The following is a 19,319-nucleotide window of genomic DNA, read 5'->3' on the forward strand; positions in this document are numbered from 1 at the left end:
CACAAATGAAAGTTAACTCAGAATCAAATCAAGTTCCATTGAAGATCAAAACATGTGATTGGAGACCAAAATGAAGGATATAATGGGGATCAATTCAAGATTTAAATTGGGATCAAAAGAGAATCACACTCAAATCCTAAACACATTAAGATAAAAGTCAAACCAAAGAGAGATATAAGTAGAAGAGCAATACACAAGAAAAAGTGGTTCCATCTAGTTGTTATCTCAAACTGACGCTGTTTTTTTTTTTTTTGGTTCATTTACACTTCGTCAATATCGTGAGACCTGTGTGAAAATATCGATTTCCAATCAATCAATTGAAAGTCTATCAGCGTGTACTCAATAGAAATGAAAACTCTCTCCACCCCTGTGTATTTGTATGTCAATATTATGTCCGTTGTTGTATGTTCTGCCTAGAAACCTACGTGTTTGGATAATGTTTCAGAGAAAGTAGCCAACTCTTTCATCAAAGGTAACTGTAATTTTGGAATTAAGACAGCCACTCGTGCACTATGTCTTAACATCCTAAGTGGATGTGGGCAAGCTATTTCTACTACACATTGAAACACTGGAACGACCGCTTCACAACTTAAAGATATGGATGTACGTATCCACCAAGACAACAAGTTTTAACAAAAAGGTGAGTATATCTGTTTTATTTAGTGTGACCTATTGTCCTTTCTCGCCTTCTTTTTAGAGATAAATATATATGTTCAGAAATAAAACAAGGTTACAAAGACAGTTTGCGTGGAAACACAAACTCAAAATCGGCCCGTAAGTGATCCACTCAGGCAGTTAAAAAGGCAGGTTTCAATATTTGCGGCAAGAATATTAGAAACTATGATCAACAATCACAACCTATCAACAACTACAACCTATCAACAACCACAACCTATCAACATCCACAACCTTATCTCCGCTAATACAAAAAGACGGGTAAGTTTCGAAAGTGTTGCCGCTACTATTGTTTTGTTAGTCCGATTGACGATATCATACCACTAGATACGGATATCTATTACTGTTATTATTGTTTTACTTTAAATATTGCTATGTATTCAATGAACTGATAGTTACGAAGATATGGTTCAATGTGAATCTTGCCTAACTGAAGGTATTGAAACTTAAAAGATTATCTAATTGATTTAATTGCCTTCTTAAGGGTCAAGCTCTCATTCAAGTCCTCAAGGAAGAAACGTTTTCCTTTGGTTCAATGTTGAAGTGTATTTCGCGGATTGGACTTGACATTTCTCTTGTAAATACCAAACTCTGCTGATTAATTGTTGTTTTAAATTAATAATGGCAATGTCTTCGATTCCATGGATAAAAGATGAGTGCAGTGTTTCACAAGACTCCACAAACCCAGTTGTGACTTGGAGACTAAGTTCTTTTCTTGCCGTCTTTTTAAGATTTATTTTCGCCTTCTGCGCCTGTCTTCAATAAAGGCTTTTCTTTGAGTCTCAAATGTAAGTTCTGTGACCATTATGAGAGCTAACCAACATCTCTTTCAGAGGCCATTCGCTGCCAGATATTTTCCTCTATGACAGTTTAGGGCGAAATTGGGCCTGAGTTGAACTTTATAGCTCTTACGAAGGACATCTGTTACGCCGTCCTCCTTTAAGCTGGTCAAAGAAAATCGCGTTTGGCATGCTGTCGTCTTCCATGCGGGCACTGTGTCTGTCTAGCGCAGCTGTCGAATGATAATTTGTGCTTCTATACAATCACATCTGCCTCTAGCAGAACATAGTTATTTGTAATGTAGTCTTGCCAGCGTATACCCATTAAAGAGCGGATGCACCTTTGATGGAAGCGATCGAGGAGCCTTCGATACAGCACCCAGGTCTCGAAGCCACGCAAAAGTGTGGTGAGAACCACTGCTTTATATGCATTGATCTGCAACTCACTCCGCCTGTCTGTCTCAACTCACTCCACCTGTCTGTCCCAACTCACTCCACCTGTCTGTCCCAACTCACTCCGCCTGTCTGTCCCAACTCACTCCACCTGTCTGTCTCAACTCACTCCGCCCGTCTGTCTCAACTCACTCCACCTGTCTGTCCCAACTCACTCCACCTGTCTGTCCCAACTCACTCCGCCTGTCTGTCCCAACTCACTCCGCCTGTGTGTCTCAACTCACTCCAAATGTCTGTCTCAACTCACTCCACCTGTCTGTCCCAACTCACTCCACCTGTCTGTCTCAACTCACTCCACCTGTCTGTCTCATCTCACTCCACCTGTCTGTCTCAACTCACTCCACCTGTCTGTCTCATCTCACTCCACCTGTCTGTCTAAACTCACTCCACCTGTCTGTCTCATCTCACTCCGCCTGTCTGTCTCATCTCACTCCACCTGTCTGTCTCAACTCACTCCACCCGTCTGTCTGTCTCATCTCACTCCTCCTGTCTGTCTCATCTCACTCAACCTGTCTGTCTCAACTCACTCCACCCGTCTGTCTCATCTCACTCCGCCTGTCTGTCTCAACGCACTCCGCCTGTCTGTCTCATCTCACTCCGCCTATCTGTCTCAACGCACTCCGCCTGTCTGTCTCATCTCACTCCACCTGACTGTCTCAACTCACTCCACCCGTCTGTCTGTCTCATCTCACTCCGCCGGTCTGTCTCAACGCACTCCGCCTGTCTGTCTGTCTCATCTCACTCCGCCTGTCTGTCTCAACGCACTCCACCCGTCTGTCTCTCTCATCTCACTCCGCCTGTCTGTCTCAACTCACTCCACCCGTCTGTCTCAACTCACTCCACCCGTCTGTCTCAACTCACTCCGCCTGTCTGTCTCAACTCACTCCGCCTGTCTGTCTCAACTCACTCCACCTGTCTGTCACATCTCACTCCGCCTGTCTGTCTCAACGCACTCCGCCCGTCTGTCTCAACTCACTCCCCTGTCTGTCTCATCTCACTCCACCCGTCTGTCTCATCTCACTCCCCTGTATGTCTCATCTCACTCCACCCGTCTGTCTCATCTCACTCCCCTGTCTGTCTCAACTCACTCCACCCGTCTGTCTCAACTCACTCCACCCGTCTGTCTCAACTCACTCCACCCGTCTGTCTCAACTCACTCCGCCTGTCTGTCTCAACTCACTCCGCCTGTCTGTCTCAACTCACTCCACCTGTCTGTCACATCTCACTCCGCCTGTCTGTCTCAACGCACTCCGCCCGTCTGTCTCAACTCACTCCCCTGTCTGTCTCATCTCACTCCACCCGTCTGTCTCATCTCACTCCCCTGTATGTCTCATCTCACTCCACCCGTCTGTCTCATCTCACTCCCCTGTCTGTCTCAACTCACTCCACCCGTCTGTCTCAACTCACTCCACCCGTCTGTCTCAACTCACTCCACCCGTCTGTCTCAACTCACTCCTTCCGTCTGTCTCAACTCACTCCACCCGTCTGTCTCAACTCACTCCACCCGTCTGTCTCATCTCACTCCACCCGTCTGTCTCAACTCACTCCACCCGTCTGTCTCAACTCACTCCACCCGTCTGTCTCAACTCACTCCACCCGTCTGTCTCATCTCACTCCGCCTGTCTGTCTCAACTCACTCAGGCTATACGACTTTCACAACCCTTTATAGGAGTACGGAAACCACTAAAGAATACAGTTTTAATATAGTCTTAACTTTTAGTCGAAAGTTTATGCTAGTCTTACAGTTAAATAAATGATTATTTCCAACATATAATAAATATGTGAATGTCATTCTTGTTGCTATTGTAAATAATAAAGAAGTTTAGAGGAACACCTACTTTTTGACATGAACTGACAGCTGACAATAGAAAGCAATGGTCGATATTGCTACTAGCATATCTTCTCTTGACAAACAAGTTATTTGGGTGACATGCATTTTGCAGATCTATTTTTAAATTGAAAGTAAAGCGCTGTAACTCTCAATGTAAATGATTCAGAAAAAGAATTCTGTACAAAAAAAAAAAAGGGTTTGGACCAAACAGATACAGATTATTAATCCAGAAGACCTAAGCACAGCAGGTCGAAACTACTTATTAGAAATACTTTAAAAGTAACATTGAATTCCATTTTCAGATCTTTTGATCTACATGGCAGATGGTGTTAAAATCATTTGTATTTTGGCCAACGGTTAATAAGCAGGGTGTCTGTGGCCAGCACAACGACCAACCGCCTTCACTTTTCCAATTAGAGTTGGGTGGACTCAGGTGCGTACTAAATATCCCGAAATTCAAAATCCCAGTCTTCTCCAAGATTTGAACCCAGGATCCCGGTCCGTAAGCCAAGCGTTTAACAAATCAGCCACCGCGTTCCCATCTTTAACAAGTGGCCATGTATTTTACCCCAGATGTATGGATTATTTGAAAAGCTTTTATGTATCAAGTTTTGCCTGGATATAGTTTCAGAAATAAATGTATACCAAAAGATGTATATCTTTTTATCCGAAATATATTCCTTTTTAATGTAAACTAACAGCATCAATATCAGATTTCAAATTAAATGAACAAAATAAAAAAGATACTTTAAAAAATGTCATTTTAAGTGTAATTGTATCAATTAGTTTGGATCAGTCGTGTAATTAAATTTGTAATACATCTAGACTAACAATAATAAGTCGATAACTATTTTTATCAATTGTTTGTGCTATTTCATGCTTTTAGCTTTCACAATGCGCTATAATCCTATTGTAGAATATTTGTATTACACAAATAACAAACTAGTGTTTAAGAGGGAAGACATATTAGGAACTGCATTTATTACGTAAATACAAGCGGTGTTGCACTGACACTAGTGTGCAAATGTACATATGATATCACTGTGTTACACCGTAACTTACACCTATCACTTCTCTGGAACTGTTGGGTAAAGAGGAAGAGAAGCATTAAAAGAAATCGAACTCGGGGAACCAATATTTTATACTTCAGTAACATAGTTCATTGAAAATGTATAAGTAGGCTACTAGCCTCTCAAAGGGTAATTTGAACTTAATGAAAACCTATAAGGAAAGCTTAAAAATAAAGAGGCCTATTGCCAATGACTGCTAAATAATAAATATCTCAAGGACATGTAAAAATAGCGGCCCTTTAAATTGTCGAGGTACCTCTAATGACAGCTACATGCACAAATAGTTGTGTTGACACATACACACGAGCCACAGTTGTACAGATTGATCGGAAAGTGTGTGAAAACACTTTCAACCGATTCTGTATTGATTCCTGGTCAATAAACGAACCAAACGAGTTGATCTCCCTTTCTTTCTTTCATTCACTCAAAGTGTAGTGGCACACCTTATATGGGTCGACACGGACTATTGGTTTTCTAGCTAAATACTTCAAATATTAAACCCATAGGGTAGTTCATCTTATACTTCCAGTCCTTCTTGTAAAGACTTGTATAGACAGTATTTCTAGCCTGGTGTCTGTGAAGACGTCTTAGGAACATTTTAGGAGTTGTTGAATATAATTCTGAAGTAAATGTTCGCTTCCTACGTTCTAGGTAATGTGTTCATTCTGCTATATATATATTTCAGTATATCACTACAATTTGAAATCAATGTTCGCTTCCTACGTTCTAGGTAATGTGTTCATTCTGCTATATATATATTTCAGTATATCACTACAATTTGAAATCAATGTTGTTGCCAACTTGTCCTTGGAAATAGATTTATACATAGCAGTCATCAATGGCGTTGTAAAGCTATTTATAAATCGCGTTAGTAATTAAGAACTAAGAAGCGCATGCATGTTTGGAGAGTCTGGATCTAGGTCTAAACTCACATTCTTGCAACTATCTATATATATGATTCTCTTCATGGCTCAAGAGTTTGGACGAGAAGAAGTAAAGGAAAGATCACTCTTTTATTTCTGCGGAAAGAGTTACCCCACGAAAAAACAAGAGGGGGGAGGGAGAACAAGTAGTATTCACCCGTCACTACGGATGGCTGCCTGGTCGTGCGGTCGTACGGTTTGCTCACTGGACAGTCTTTTGGATTCATCGATAGTCCCGGGTTCAAACCCTGCCCGTTTTCATCCCCTATCGTCCTGCGGGATGTTTGGACTAGGAAGTAAACTATCTTCAACTCTGAAGGAACATCCGAAACATGTAAAACATTTTACAAATAAAAATTTTACAAACACTAAGCAGCAGCGCCAGACTTAACCATTGTGACCAAGAAGTCATGGAAAGAGAACAACTAATCTGCTATGTATATTCACCTGTCACTAAATAGCAGGGAAGGACTTAATCATTTGTGGGGCCCTATGCGAAAATGATTTCGCGGGGCCAAGTTTGGTTAGGGAAGCGGATAATAAGTGAAATTTAGGAGTTTGTATTAGAAAATAAATTCGTCATTGCATTTTATTCATTCTTTACTACGTACAGAATTACTTTACGAGCCTTGCGTATTGCGAAGTCATACAGTATATCATAATAATTCTGTTTCCTACATAGATCACGCTCAATAGCATGAATTACCAAATATTTCAATCTATCTTTGAGCATTGTTGACCTTAAGTAATTTTTCATTAGTTTGAGGCGCGAGAAGCTTCTTTTACCAGACTACACAATTACGGCTAATGTATAATGCCGTTTTTATTTACCGCGCGTAGGATTGGCGTTTTCCATATTGAATGACACCCCAAAATATATTACGCCGCCGGTCGACTAGTTTTGTTGCAAACAGAGCTGGTTCTGTCTGGGTGAAATCTTGTACACGTCACTAATGGAAGATAAGCCTTGTGTAGAGAGTTAGGTCGTTCACTAAACAATAGACTTTTTAAAGAGTAGGCCTTCTATTTATATAAGTACTTGTGTAGCTCAGAGGCTAACGCACCGGTCTTCCATTAAGGAATCTCAAGACCTCGAGTTCCAATTCAGCAACTTTTGAAAAAGCAGGGGGGAAACACTTCTTAATAATATCCCCCCTCCCCCAAGAAGTGTAAATGCATCGCTGTCTGTCTGTTGCAACAGTTGTCACATGGTGACCATGACATTGGTATTCTCGTCATATTGCGTTGTTTTTTTTTTAATTAATACTCCAAGTGGTTGCCGAGTAGTGAAGCGCTGGTCTGGAGTTCAAATCTCGATGAAGAATGAGATATTTTACATAGAGATTTTCAGGACGCCCCTGAGTCCATCCAGCTCTAATGGGTACCAGACATTAGTTGGTAAAGTAAAGATGTTTGGTCGTTGTGCTAGTTGAAATCAGGTCTGAACGTATGTCACACCATGGGTAACAAGAACCAAAGAAGAAACTTTACTAAACTACTTTTGTTAATTAAAATTATAGCAATAAATTGGTTTATCATTTAACCTATAATACAAAGGATTAACACAGGTCCACCAAAAAGACCTCCTTTTCGGAGTGGGTATATGTCCGGCGTTTACTCTGTTGCTTGCTGTAATGGGATGTATATATATATATGTTACGAAGTGTTGGTTGATGTTACGATGAGACTGTATAGATCAGACAATGCATTTCTGATGTACAGCTCTTTCCAAGTACTGAACACTCAATCTCCTGATGCCGGAGATACAAATGTCAACCAGAAATTCAAAACTGAGATCCTTGAACAATAAATACAAAGCTTGTATTCTGGAACTAGGAACCACTTGAATTCTATCCACACTTTATATAAATGTACAAATACAATTTAAGGAAAACATTTACTGTTGTCGTTCAACTACCAATGTCTCTCTTTTTACCACCTTCGTCCTCCCGCCTGTTTGTAACCAACCAATCTCCTTTTGCGCACGTCTGAAATTTCTCAACCACTCCTTTTATGGTATGGAATAGCAGTCATTAACATGCCGCAGTAATCTTATGATGCAAACATTCAACCAATGAAAGAAAAATAATTTTTATTCAAATGCCCTTGCAAGGTTCCGTTCCGTATCAATCAGTATTCCATCCTGTCTTCTAGTTATAAAACAAACTTTCTCAAATGGAAGAAAAAAAATAGAGCATCTGTTAATCTATTCTATATGGAAACTGTTTTTCAAAGCTGTAAATGTAAATTTTTTTTTTGGCTTTCACGAGTAGAATTCATCGTCGAAATTGCGTTTTTGTAAAAGAACCCACATAGTGGACAAAAGAGAAAAAATAAACTCTTCATTGACTTACGTACACTGAGTTCCAGACTTAATCTATGTTTGACACTGAGTTCCAGACTTAATCTATGTTTGACATTGAGTTCCAGACTTAATCTATGTTTAACTTTGAGTTCCAGACTTAATCTATGTTTGACACTGAGTTCCAGACTTAATCTATGTTTGACATTGAGTTCCAGACTTAATCTATGTTTAACTTTGAGTTCCAGACTTAATCTATGTTTGACATTTCGTTCCAGACTTATTCTATGTTTGACATTGAATTCCAGACTTAAACTATGTTTGACATTGAGTTCCAGACTTAATCTATCTTTGACTTTGAGTTCCAGACTTAATCTATGTTTGACACTGAGTTCCAGACTTAATCTATGTATGACTTTGAGTTCCAGACTTAATCTATGTTTGACATTAAGTTCCAGACTTAATCTATGTATGACTTTGAGTTCCAGACTTAATCTATGTTTGACACTGAGTTCCAGACTTAATCTATGTTTGACATTGAGTTCCAGACTTAATCTATGTTTGACTTTGAGTTTCAGTTTGGTAACCCTAAGTACATATGTACATCTAAATACAATGAATATTATACATCGTTTTGGTAATTAATAATTGTGTTCAATAAAAGATAATGACTCTTGACTTGACAAAATATTTAATGATTTTATTTGAAAAAAAAATAATGCCGACAACTCTTATCTGTTATCTAGAAATTAAGACAAGATTTCACTCATGGAGGTGGAAGATGTCGAATATGATCCTGCCACACAAGTATCTAAACCAGACAACACTGAACCAGTTCCTGGACTAGCTCGAAACCCCTCGTCAGTCAACAAGAAAGACGCTAAGAAGAACACCACAGACAGCAAGATAATCACAGTCCAGACAAAAAACACAAATGATGCCCAAAATAAAACCAAGAAAGACATTATACGGCAACCAGTGTAAGTCATGTTATCCGCTGTACAACCTAAACTAGGCTGAATATATAAGTCATATTTACCCATTCTACAACCAGAACAAAATGGAACTTTAAAAAAAAATTTTGTTATATCAAAGACTGACAATGTAGCTAGCGAGCTTGTCTATTGCTGAATTGTAAAGATACCAGTGGTGTAGCTAGCGAGCTTGTCTGGTGTTGAATTGTAAAGATACCAGTGGTGTAGCTAGCGAGCTTGTCTGGTGTTAAATTGTAAAGATACCAGTGGTGTAGCTAGCGAGCTTGTCTGGTGTTGAATTGTAAAGATATCAGTGGTGTAGCTAGCGAGCTTGTCTGGTGTTGAATTGTAAAGATATCAGTGGTGTAGCTAGCGAGCTTGTCTGGTGTTGAATTGTAAAGATACCAGTGGTGTAGCTAGCGAGCTTGTCTGGTGTTGAATTGTAAAGATACCAGTGGTGTAGCTAGCGAGCTTGTCTGATGTTGAATTGTAAAGATATCAGTGGTGTAGCTAGCGTGCTTGTCTGGCGTTGAATTGTAAAGATATCAGTGGTGTAGCTAGCGTCATTGTCTGTTGTTGAATTGTAAAGATATCAGTGGTGTAGCTAGCGTCATTGTCTCTTGTTGAATTGTAAAGATATCAGTGGTGTAGCTAGCGTCATTGTCTGTTGTTGAATTGTAAAGATATCAGTGGTGTAGCTAGCGTCATTGTCTGTTGTTGAATTGTAAAGATATCAGTGGTGTAGCTAGCGAGCTTGTCTGGTGTTGAATTGTAAAGATATCAGTGGTGTAGCTAGCGTCATTGTCTGTTGTTGAATTGTAAAGATACCAGTGGTGTAGCTAGCGTCATTGTCTGTTGTTGAATAGTAAAGATACCAGTGGTGTAGCTAGCGTGCTTGTCTGTTATTGAATTGTAAAGATATCAGTGGTGTAGCTAGCGTCATTGTCTGTTGTTGAATTGTAAAGATATCAGTGGTGTAGCTAGCGTCATTGTCTGGTGTTGAATTGTAAAGATACCAGTGGTGTAACTAGCGTCATTGTCTGTTGTTGAATTGTAAAGATACCAGTGGTGTAGCCAGCGTGCTTGTCTGTTGTTGAATTGTAAAGATACCAGTGGTGTAGCTAGCGTCATTGTCTGTTGTTGAATTGTAAAGATATCAGTTGTGTAGCTAGCGAGCTTGTCTGGTGTTGAATTGTAAAGATATCAGTGGTGTAGCTAGCGAGCTTGTTTGTTGTTGAATTGTAAAGATATCAGTGGTGTAGCTAGCGAGCTTGTCTGGTGTTGAATTGTAAAGATATCAGTGGTGTAGCTAGCGAGCTTGTCTGTTGTTGAATTGTAAAGATATCAGTTGTGTAGCTAGCGAGCTTGTCTGGTGTTGAATTGTAAAGATATCAGTGGTGTAGCTAGCGAGCTTGTTTGTTGTTGAATTGTAAAGATATCAGTGGTGTAGCTAGCGAGCTTGTCTGGTGTTGAATTGTAAAGATATCAGTGGTGTAGCTAGCGAGCTTGTCTGTTGTTGAATTGTAAAGATATCAGTTGTGTAGCTAGCGAGCTTGTCTGGTGTTGAATTGTAAAGATATCAGTGGTGTAGCTAGCGTCATTGTCTGTTGTTGAATTGTAAAGATATCAGTGGTGTAGCTAGCGAGCTTGTCTGGTGTTGAATTGTAAAGATATCAGTGATGTAGTTAGCGTGCTTGTCTGTTATTGAATTGTAAAGATATCAGTGGTGTAGCTAGCGTGCTTGTTGTCGCTCTGAGTCCTCCATTTGTGAGGTCTAATTCTGTGTAAACCTGTATGATGCCCGTCCATTCCAGCACAATTATTTGGATTTAAAATCGACATATGTAAATAAATGACCAACATATGTGTTTTTCTTTCAGCCAAAAAGGGATCCAGATGGCCGGGGACTTCTTCGGCCGAATGGCCACGCTAATCGTGATGGTGGTGACAACAATAAACACAACAATAGTCTGCGTCAATGACCTGACAAATGGCAATTACTGGTCAGGTGGATTGCACGCCTTTCTCCTTGCTTTTATTCACATTCCTGTCATTGTCATCATGATCTGGCTCATGGTCAAAGCAAAGGTAGGTAATAAGTAACACCAAAGAGGGCAGATAGTATCAAGATGCGAAACTTAGCAAGGATGTCGTTACGTTATACATTGGAAACAAGAATTCAAGTCTTACAAGATTTTGTTAACGAGTTAGATTATGCTTGCTGATAAGTCTTAAACATTTTTTTGCACGCAGAACAATTCGTCTTTACGATCACTACCTTTTTAAAAATGAATTAATTTTTTTAAACATCCAAAACTAGTATTTTTATGGGAATACACCATCCCAAAATATTTTGGGCCCAGACAGTTGGGTACCTGTGGGTACACCCGACACAATCTAAAATCCTGTTTGTCTCCTCTTCCTGGCGACGGGCCTGTCTTTATGTATAATGACTGGTCTGTATAGATTTATGACAAGAATGAAAGAAAATGATGATGAGATATGACCTTAAAGATTTGTACATCATTTTACGGTACTGAACAACCTAATCAACTTAGTACCTAATCGTGTTGTCACCGATCTGTCGCAATCAAACGTGGTCGTAAGTCAAACACCAGCTGTACACAACAGTGCAAGTCTATCAAGTCTCTAAACCAGCTGTACACAACAGTGCAAGTCTATCAAGTCTCTAAACCAGCTGTACACAACAGTGCAAGTCTATCAAGTCTCTAAACCAGCTGTACACAACAGTGCAAGTCTCTAAACCAGCTGTACACAACAGTGCAAGTCTATCAAGTCTCTAAACCAGTGTTTCCCAAACTTCCATCTTCACTAAACACTTCACACATTCTGAGTATTTTGCTGAAGGCTTGACTTATTTTTTTAGAGACTAATTCACGTAGTGGTCTTCTAATGAATTATTCCAGTAGTTCGTGGAACACCTATTCAGGCCTCACAAAACACTGGGGTTTCGCGGAACATAATTCGGGAAACACGGCTCTAAACAATAACACCGCAATGCGCCAACCATCTAGTAATGTGTGATGTGATCTGAAAAAAAAACAACTTTAAAATAGCTTTATCTTGCTGAGTTACCATTATAGCTTGGCTTTGAAAGAGTATTTGGGATGGTCTATTTTGTGTGTGTGTGTGGGGGGGGGCGGGTGTCTCTAAAAGATTTACTTTAAAACAATACGGTTGAATGAGCTAGTCTAGCTTAAAATGTTCATGCGTATCTACGTCTTTAGAAGTTCAGAATGGTATCAAACAAACAAAATGTACAGCTCCTGTTGTCTCAGTGCGACGCCAAACGGTATGTATCACTGGCACCCTGATGGCGTGGAGAGTATTTTATCCAGTGGTCACCTGATACTTCACAAAAATAACGCGTCACTCAAATAACAATCAATAAAATAGAAATAGATTTGTTGGGCATTCTGTGTGTGTGTGTGTATGCAGTGTCAGGCCTTTAAAAAAATTCAATGAGAGATTTTTTTTTTTTACAAAGCTAATATATATCAACTCACACTGTCTCACACTCTGTCTCACACTGTCTCACACTGTCTCACACTGTCTCACACTGTCTCACACTCTGTCTCACACTGTCTCACACTGTCTCACACTGTCTATCTGGGTGGAATATTTTCCTTTCTTTTCTCCCACTTCCCATTCTCGGATAAAGTTGAAACTTTTCACAATTATTCATTGTCGATGACATTACATGATTCAGATTTTAAAAAAATAATTAATTTATTTATTTTGTTTTATAAAGAGACAGTTAAGCTAAGCTAGGGGGACATGAGAATTAGGTCGCTTGCTAACATTTTTAAACCTACAATTGACTTTCTTTTTTAAGTAGTTGGCTAGCTCAGTGGCTAACAAGTCGGCTTTCCATCCTGAAGGCTTGAGTTTGAATTCAGACTCTTAAAAAGGCACCTTATTGGTTGGACCATAGCGCACTAAGCATGCTATAATAATAAAAGTTGCGATTTTACAAAAACATTTAATAGAAATATTTCAATTCGTAAAATTGTATAACTGTTAGCCTAGATGAACTAAAAATGATTGATTCAAAATATATAATGTCAGTTCATTTAATTTAAATTTTTAAAATGTATTTTTATAGACCTATTTGTATGTGTTTTGATCAAATATGAAAATATACAATTGTAGTTCTACGTGTTGTTCTACATAGTTCATGTGCAGGGCCGGTCTTAGGCCACTGCAACCTATGCGGCCGCAGTGGGCCCGCACTTTCATAGGCCCCGCACGAATTCTATGTGTAAATTATTAAATAAAACTATTTTCAAATTTCCTTAAAAACAGACAAAATTGGCATTTCGGGATGTCCTTCAATACGGAAAATGCCAATCCTACTCGCGATTAAAAAAAAAACGGCATTGTCAACTTTCATTTAATAAAAGTGTAATAATTAGGCGAATTTTAAACAAAACAAGAAGTTTAAATACCTAATTTACTTTAATAGTCACTAGCATAAAAATATAGATCTAAGTCTTTCTCGGCCTCTTAAAAAAATCAAAAGCTACATTTTGCTAGTTGAGTTGTTGATAGTAAATCTAAAAGGCAGATCTGAATCCTATGTATATCGGCTTTTTGTTCGAAATCTACCATCTACTGTAGATGGCTCGTAAACGTAGTTTGACAGTAATAAATGCAAAGATGATTCTATTTTCTAATACCAAACCTCTAGTTTCATTTTTTATACTTATCCTTACCCAGACTAGGCCCCGCGCAATCCGTTTCGCATAGGGCCCCGCAATCTGTAGGACCGGCCCTGTTCATGTGGACTGCCCTATAGATTACAAGTTCTGAAGGGGGAACTAAGAAGAAAAGAAAAGGGGAGCCACTTTCATCTCCCAGTGGTTGTAAGGGTTGATATATACCAAAACAATAACATCTTTGTTTTTTTTTTCAGACATTGTCAAGTATCGACTCAGATCGAATTGGATACTGATCTGAGAAAGGGAACAGAGTAGGAAGGACTAATTCGCCCTTAATGCCTCGTAGCCCCCATGCAAATCGAGTATGGGGATCAAACCGTGACCACCGTGTCGAAGGCGCCGATCAAACCCACGATATTCGCGCTATCAGCCGGCCAGTATGGGAATCAAACCCACGATATTCGCGTTATCAGCCGGCCAGTATGGGAATCAAACCCACGATATTCGCGCTATCAGCCGGCCAGTATGGGAATCAAACCCACGATATTCGCGCTATCAGCCGGCCAGTATGGGAATCTAACCCACGATATTCGCGCTATCAGCCGACCAGTATGGGAATCAAACCCACGATATTCGCGTTATAAGCGCAATATTCCATTAACTTCGCTGCTTGTTTTGTGAATTTCCAAACTTCCACCCAACTTCAAAAGTAGAGTTTTTTTTATTCTAAATGTTTGCTAATTGTTGGAATTGAAAACAAAAAAAGGGAAGCGAGTTTTGGAGTGTGTTGATAAGAGCAGTACAAACATAGTCATTACACCACCTCACCTTACCTATGCCTTAGTCTGTTAGACCGTTTGGGCACCACACAAGATTTGTAAATCGTCTTTCTCCATTCCTCTCTTTCTCTTTCAATGGCAGGTCTGTCTATTCTTTTATGTTGTCTTCCCATCGCTTTCTCTGTCTGCCTCTTCTTTTCCCTGGTACTGTTCCCTGAAGGAAGGTCCTTGCGAGCCCCGAAGTACATGAAAGCTAAAATTAAAATTTCTATTTTATTGTTCTCTCTTTTTTTTTTTACAAAGATTATATCAACTCTATATGGTAAAAGTTTGAACACGTTATTTCTCCCAAACTCATTCTCGGATCAAGTTGAAACTTTGCACAATCATTCATTGGCTTAGATTAGACAATACTACATAAATCAATTTAGAAAAAGTAAGCAATAAGTCAATATATGCTGATTATATATTATTTTGTTTGATACCAAGATAATTTAATTCTTCAGTGTTCACAGATATGTTAAAATATGTCGGGTTTTGTCCCCTTAAATAATTGTACACGTTATTTCTTTCACAACAATTCACAGATCAAACTTAAAACAATTATTTAGTACCTATGAAAACATGAATCAGTTATAAAAATAAAAAATTAGTCAATTATTTATTGGTAATATATTATTTTGTTTGATACCGAAAAATGGGAAGGACTTCTACCTTCTGAGAGATATAGTTGTAAGTGCTGAGTTCTTTCCTTTACATAAGCTTCGTCTTGTTTGTTAAGGAGTTAAACAAAAAATATTTTGCTTGCTATATTTCTAGGTGCAATCTATTTATAGAAAAATACGACCAGGAAAAGTGAACGAAACTATTATTGTGACGGAGATCAATGAATTGGACGGTCAAATCACTGAAGTCCAGAAAGAAATTCCAAAGGAACAGAAGTCGAAAGTTGATAAAGCTACGACATTACTGCGAAAAGGGGAACAACTGGGTAAAACATTGGAAGGTGGACAGATCAACAAAGCTTTTGGATGACAAAAATTGTGTATACCTTTTTTACAATGTTAATATAATTTATATATCAAAAGTGAGTGTGTGTTTGTGTGCGTATGTACTAGGGAGAGAAAGAGAGAGATAATATTAAAATTCTAACGACTAACGGTCAAACATGTATGTTGAGTGACATGCCATCCGTATTACGCCCTGCAAATATAGGCTTATAATAAAGAGACCCATATACGATTCTAAAAGAAGTAACTCAACATGATCTCAGGTCTGAAAGGGGAACCATTTTTCTTTACTTTAACTCAGCATATTTGATATGCTTATTAGTGTTCAAGAATTCAATATTTCTCAATTCTTTTTTTCTGATTAATGTAAAACTAATTCTAATAATGATTTGTTATAATGCGCATGAGGTTGTGAGCTATTTGCAAGAACCGAAGTCACTATTTGTTTAATTTTGACCAAATTTATTAGAGTTTAATACAACATAATACTTGCATATAACAGATGCATACGAAAATGCTCATAGGCCTATTATATGTGTCTATATTTGTGAAATATAGCCTTTATAAATGAGATATGTAGGCCTAGAATATCGTGTAACCCTATATATACATGAAATATAACGGGAGAAAATGGAAACATGAAAACAATTATTAATTGTGACATTATTTAGAGGTTCCATAATTCCTACATAAATATCTACTTTTTGTTAATGATGTCAATTTTTTGTTTATTCTGTGATATTTTTTCCATATATGTAATATCAGTGATATCATAACAAAGTCTTTCATTTTTTTAAATAACAGTAACAATGATAAGCCTCAGTTTCTGGTTTCTTTCAATTCTCTTCTGTTAAGAGCAAAATACATAAATCTGAGCATTTTACAATCTATACATATGAAAATGCCACTGAAATAGTCAAAGTGTTTCAAAATCTGTAAACAATTTATAGCAGTTTTTAGTAGCATGGGCTTTTAGACTTTCATTTAAACATATACATATATATGTGTATATGTTTATTGTAGCTCCTTTATCAAGAGTATTATGCTTTGAGAGAGTTTCTTATAATGTGGTAGGCCTGCAACAGTAGGCCCAATATTCTTTTATATGCACACATAATTTTTCCTCTTCTCTGGGGGGGGGGGATATAGAATGTAAAGATATAATCAGGACTCTTAAGGTAACTTTGACTTTGGTGTCGTCTTTCCATCGGCTGACAATGACAATTATTTTTTTTATATATTAGTTTCCATAGACATTCGCTTTCCAAACTTTTGTTAACATCATCTTTATTGTTGTCTTATTATTACAGTTGTCATTATCACACACACATGTCAGTCATTGATTAACATGCATGACTAAATTGACCTAGAGACACTCGTAGGGCGTAATGTTTTTTTAAGTACTGTCTCACGTCTGTATTTATAATAAGATAATAAACACACAGACACATACATATTTATAGACATACGTTCACAATGCATATCTATTTATTTATTAGGGTAGCAATTAATGCCTAACAAAGACATACTAAGGGTTAGATGCTGCCAATGGACTAGATACTCTCGTGAAAACTGTTATTGTTATTTAAGTATTGTTTTGTGTAAATAGCTAGAATCTAATAAATGATAATTAAAGCTATAATTTCATAAAATAATATGCTGTTGTGTTGTTGATATTATTTTCTTTATTCAGTAGGCCTAATAATAAAATAATGCAATCCACTGACTCAGGGCGGACTGGTTGTCAAAATCGGCCATGGCATTTGAATATATCCGGTCCACAGATCACTTGCCATATGATTGTAAATATGTTAACCTTGATAATGCAAAATGCAAGTATTATATTTTTACACGAACTGATAAGCTATATGAAATCAAAATGTATTTTTAAAATTTACACTAGGTTTACAAGGTTAACTTTAATTATGCTTCCATTTTTAACAAGCGCGTCCTTTTCAGTATTATTTATCAAGTAGCTTCCGCAAGGTTGTCATTGTCATATACGCACTACACTACCTATGAAATGCTACCTAATGATATGTGGCTCAAAAGGCCTCTGACAACCAGTCCAACTTCTGGATCTTCACGTTTGGCTCAGATATTTAGTCCAGCAGAACAGTTTTCACAAATAGAAGAAGTCGTGAAGGCGCAGAACTGGCGCCTAAACAAGTAAGCTTCGGGCAGGAGGGTCTCGTTAGCCATTGCTGCTTTCCCACCTATGTGAAGGAAAACTGAATTCAAACGTCTGCTCCCTTGCTGTTATACTCAATCCTGGGAAAGGCTTCGGGAGTCTACCCTAAGGAAAAATCAGGAGCCGGCGACCCTGACGCAGTTTGCAACACCCAGTGCTACACCTTGGCAAAACCTTCGGCGTCGTTGACCCCAAACTGTATCGGCATTTGCCGTTCCTTTGGATAAATCAGCTGCGTGGAGAGGGGGGAACTGATGTGTGAGCGACATCGTTCCGACCACAGCTAATGCCTAGGCATTCATCTCATTTCCATGAGATGATCTATAGTCGCTTCACGACTGAAGGAGGCCATAACATGTCACTTAAAAAGGGAAATGCTTAACGTACAATTTTCTTTTGACATATATATTCACATTCAAGGCATGAGAATAATCTCTCACCAACGAACTACTCGCTATTACCAATGTCTAGTAGAGACGTTAGCAAGAAGATCCATTTAAAAGATTCTTTTCAAGAAGATATTACAATGTTTTATCGCCAAAGCGAGACTAGAGTCTTCTACTTTTATGTCGGAGCTATTCCAGATCCCAACTCATCGTGGTTGCCGCGTGAACACCCCTCAAGGGGGTGGCCAAGTGGAACTGGTTTTTGGTTACTGGTTTTAAAGGCCAGGTGACTAATGTAAAAATATCCACACGTCTCCGCCCCCCCCCCCCAGCGTGTGGGGGAGCATGGCTAACCTAGTAATCACTGTATCTGACTCACAAGGTCTCACGGGAGACTAACGTGCTACGATACAGCGCGCTATTAACGTTAAGAGACCTCTGAGCCAGTGTTTCCGGAAACACCGGCATAGCACTAAGCCGCCACGCCGACGGCATTGGAAACGAACGTTGAAAGAAACGGTCTCTAAAATTTCCCCTCTCTCGAAGAGAAAGCAGGCAGTGCCGACAATGGGTTCAGCAGTCTTGGGCACCAGCTCAAGACATTCAGCTATTGTCTCAACCATGGGGACAGTCCAATTGTTTAACATGCAACCAGTTGCCCCCCCCTAGGGGCAAATTTCTCTCTATCATGTCAAAGTCAATAATCGGAAAAGCGGGTATGGGCAGGACCGACGTCGAAGGCCCCGACCATACAACGGCAACGATGGGTTTATGGTCGCAAAGTGTGCTACCATCGGATAACCTATCAACTTACGCGGGAACGGTTGCTTCTACCGGATATACGTCAGGATGTGAGCCAGGTAGCACTTTCCGGGCGCGACGCCCGGGACCAGTCCACAGTATCAGATTGCCACGATGGCCTCGCCGGCGCCTTCGACATAGAAAGCCTTAGCTCTGACCACGGGGTCACGGAGGTCACGGCCTCTCGCACAAACGAGGAAGTTGCCCCCCCCCACACACACACGAAAACCCGAAAGGTGACACCACCAGGAGGCAAGGCATTAGAAAGTGGTGCACTCCCACCCGGTTACGACCGAAGCAAACAGCTTCGGATTATCCACCTCAATCTGAATCGGCAGTTCTCACTTAAAAACGGATTGAGGTCTCTACGATTGCAGAGCAATACGAGGCAGATGTCCTACTGTGTCAAGAGACTCTACGCTCAGACGAAGGACCACACCTTCTTTATGGCTTTACCGCTTAC

The 19,319-nt window shown here is 39.2% G+C and overlaps 1 protein-coding gene across 3 annotated transcripts; it reads left to right on the plus strand.

The window, feature by feature from the left end:
* The first annotated feature begins 349 nt into the window (after positions 1–349).
* On the plus strand, positions 350–17,133 carry LOC106062253 (uncharacterized). Of its 3 annotated transcripts, none has more exons than XM_056036612.1 (4): positions 350–640; positions 8,780–9,013; positions 10,888–11,095; positions 15,288–17,133. In XM_056036612.1, the coding sequence occupies exons 2-4, from the start codon at positions 8,802–8,804 to the stop codon at positions 15,501–15,503; spliced, it is 636 nt and encodes a 211-aa protein (XP_055892587.1). In that variant the 5' UTR covers positions 350–640; positions 8,780–8,801; the 3' UTR covers positions 15,504–17,133. The 3 variants fall into 3 exon arrangements, with proteins under 3 accessions (XP_055892587.1, XP_055892588.1, XP_055892589.1); XM_056036613.1 differs by lacking the exon at positions 350–640 and adding an exon at positions 5,240–5,459; XM_056036614.1 differs by lacking the exon at positions 350–640 and adding an exon at positions 5,486–5,538.
* Positions 17,134–19,319: the final 2,186 nt, after the last annotated feature.

The sequence above is a fragment of the Biomphalaria glabrata genome, chromosome 7, assembly GCF_947242115.1.
Source record: "Biomphalaria glabrata chromosome 7, xgBioGlab47.1, whole genome shotgun sequence".
Classification (NCBI taxonomy): domain Eukaryota; kingdom Metazoa; phylum Mollusca; class Gastropoda; family Planorbidae; genus Biomphalaria; species Biomphalaria glabrata.

Coding starts and splice junctions, on each gene's coding strand:
- LOC106062253 (XM_056036612.1), top strand. CDS start 8,802: ATGGAGGTGGAAGATGTCGAATATGATCCTGCCACACAAGTATCTAAA. Junction 9,014..10,887: donor GACATTATACGGCAACCAGT/GTAAGTCATGTT, acceptor TTTTTCTTTCAG/CCAAAAAGGGATCCAGATGG. Junction 11,096..15,287: donor GGCTCATGGTCAAAGCAAAG/GTAGGTAATAAG, acceptor CTATATTTCTAG/GTGCAATCTATTTATAGAAA.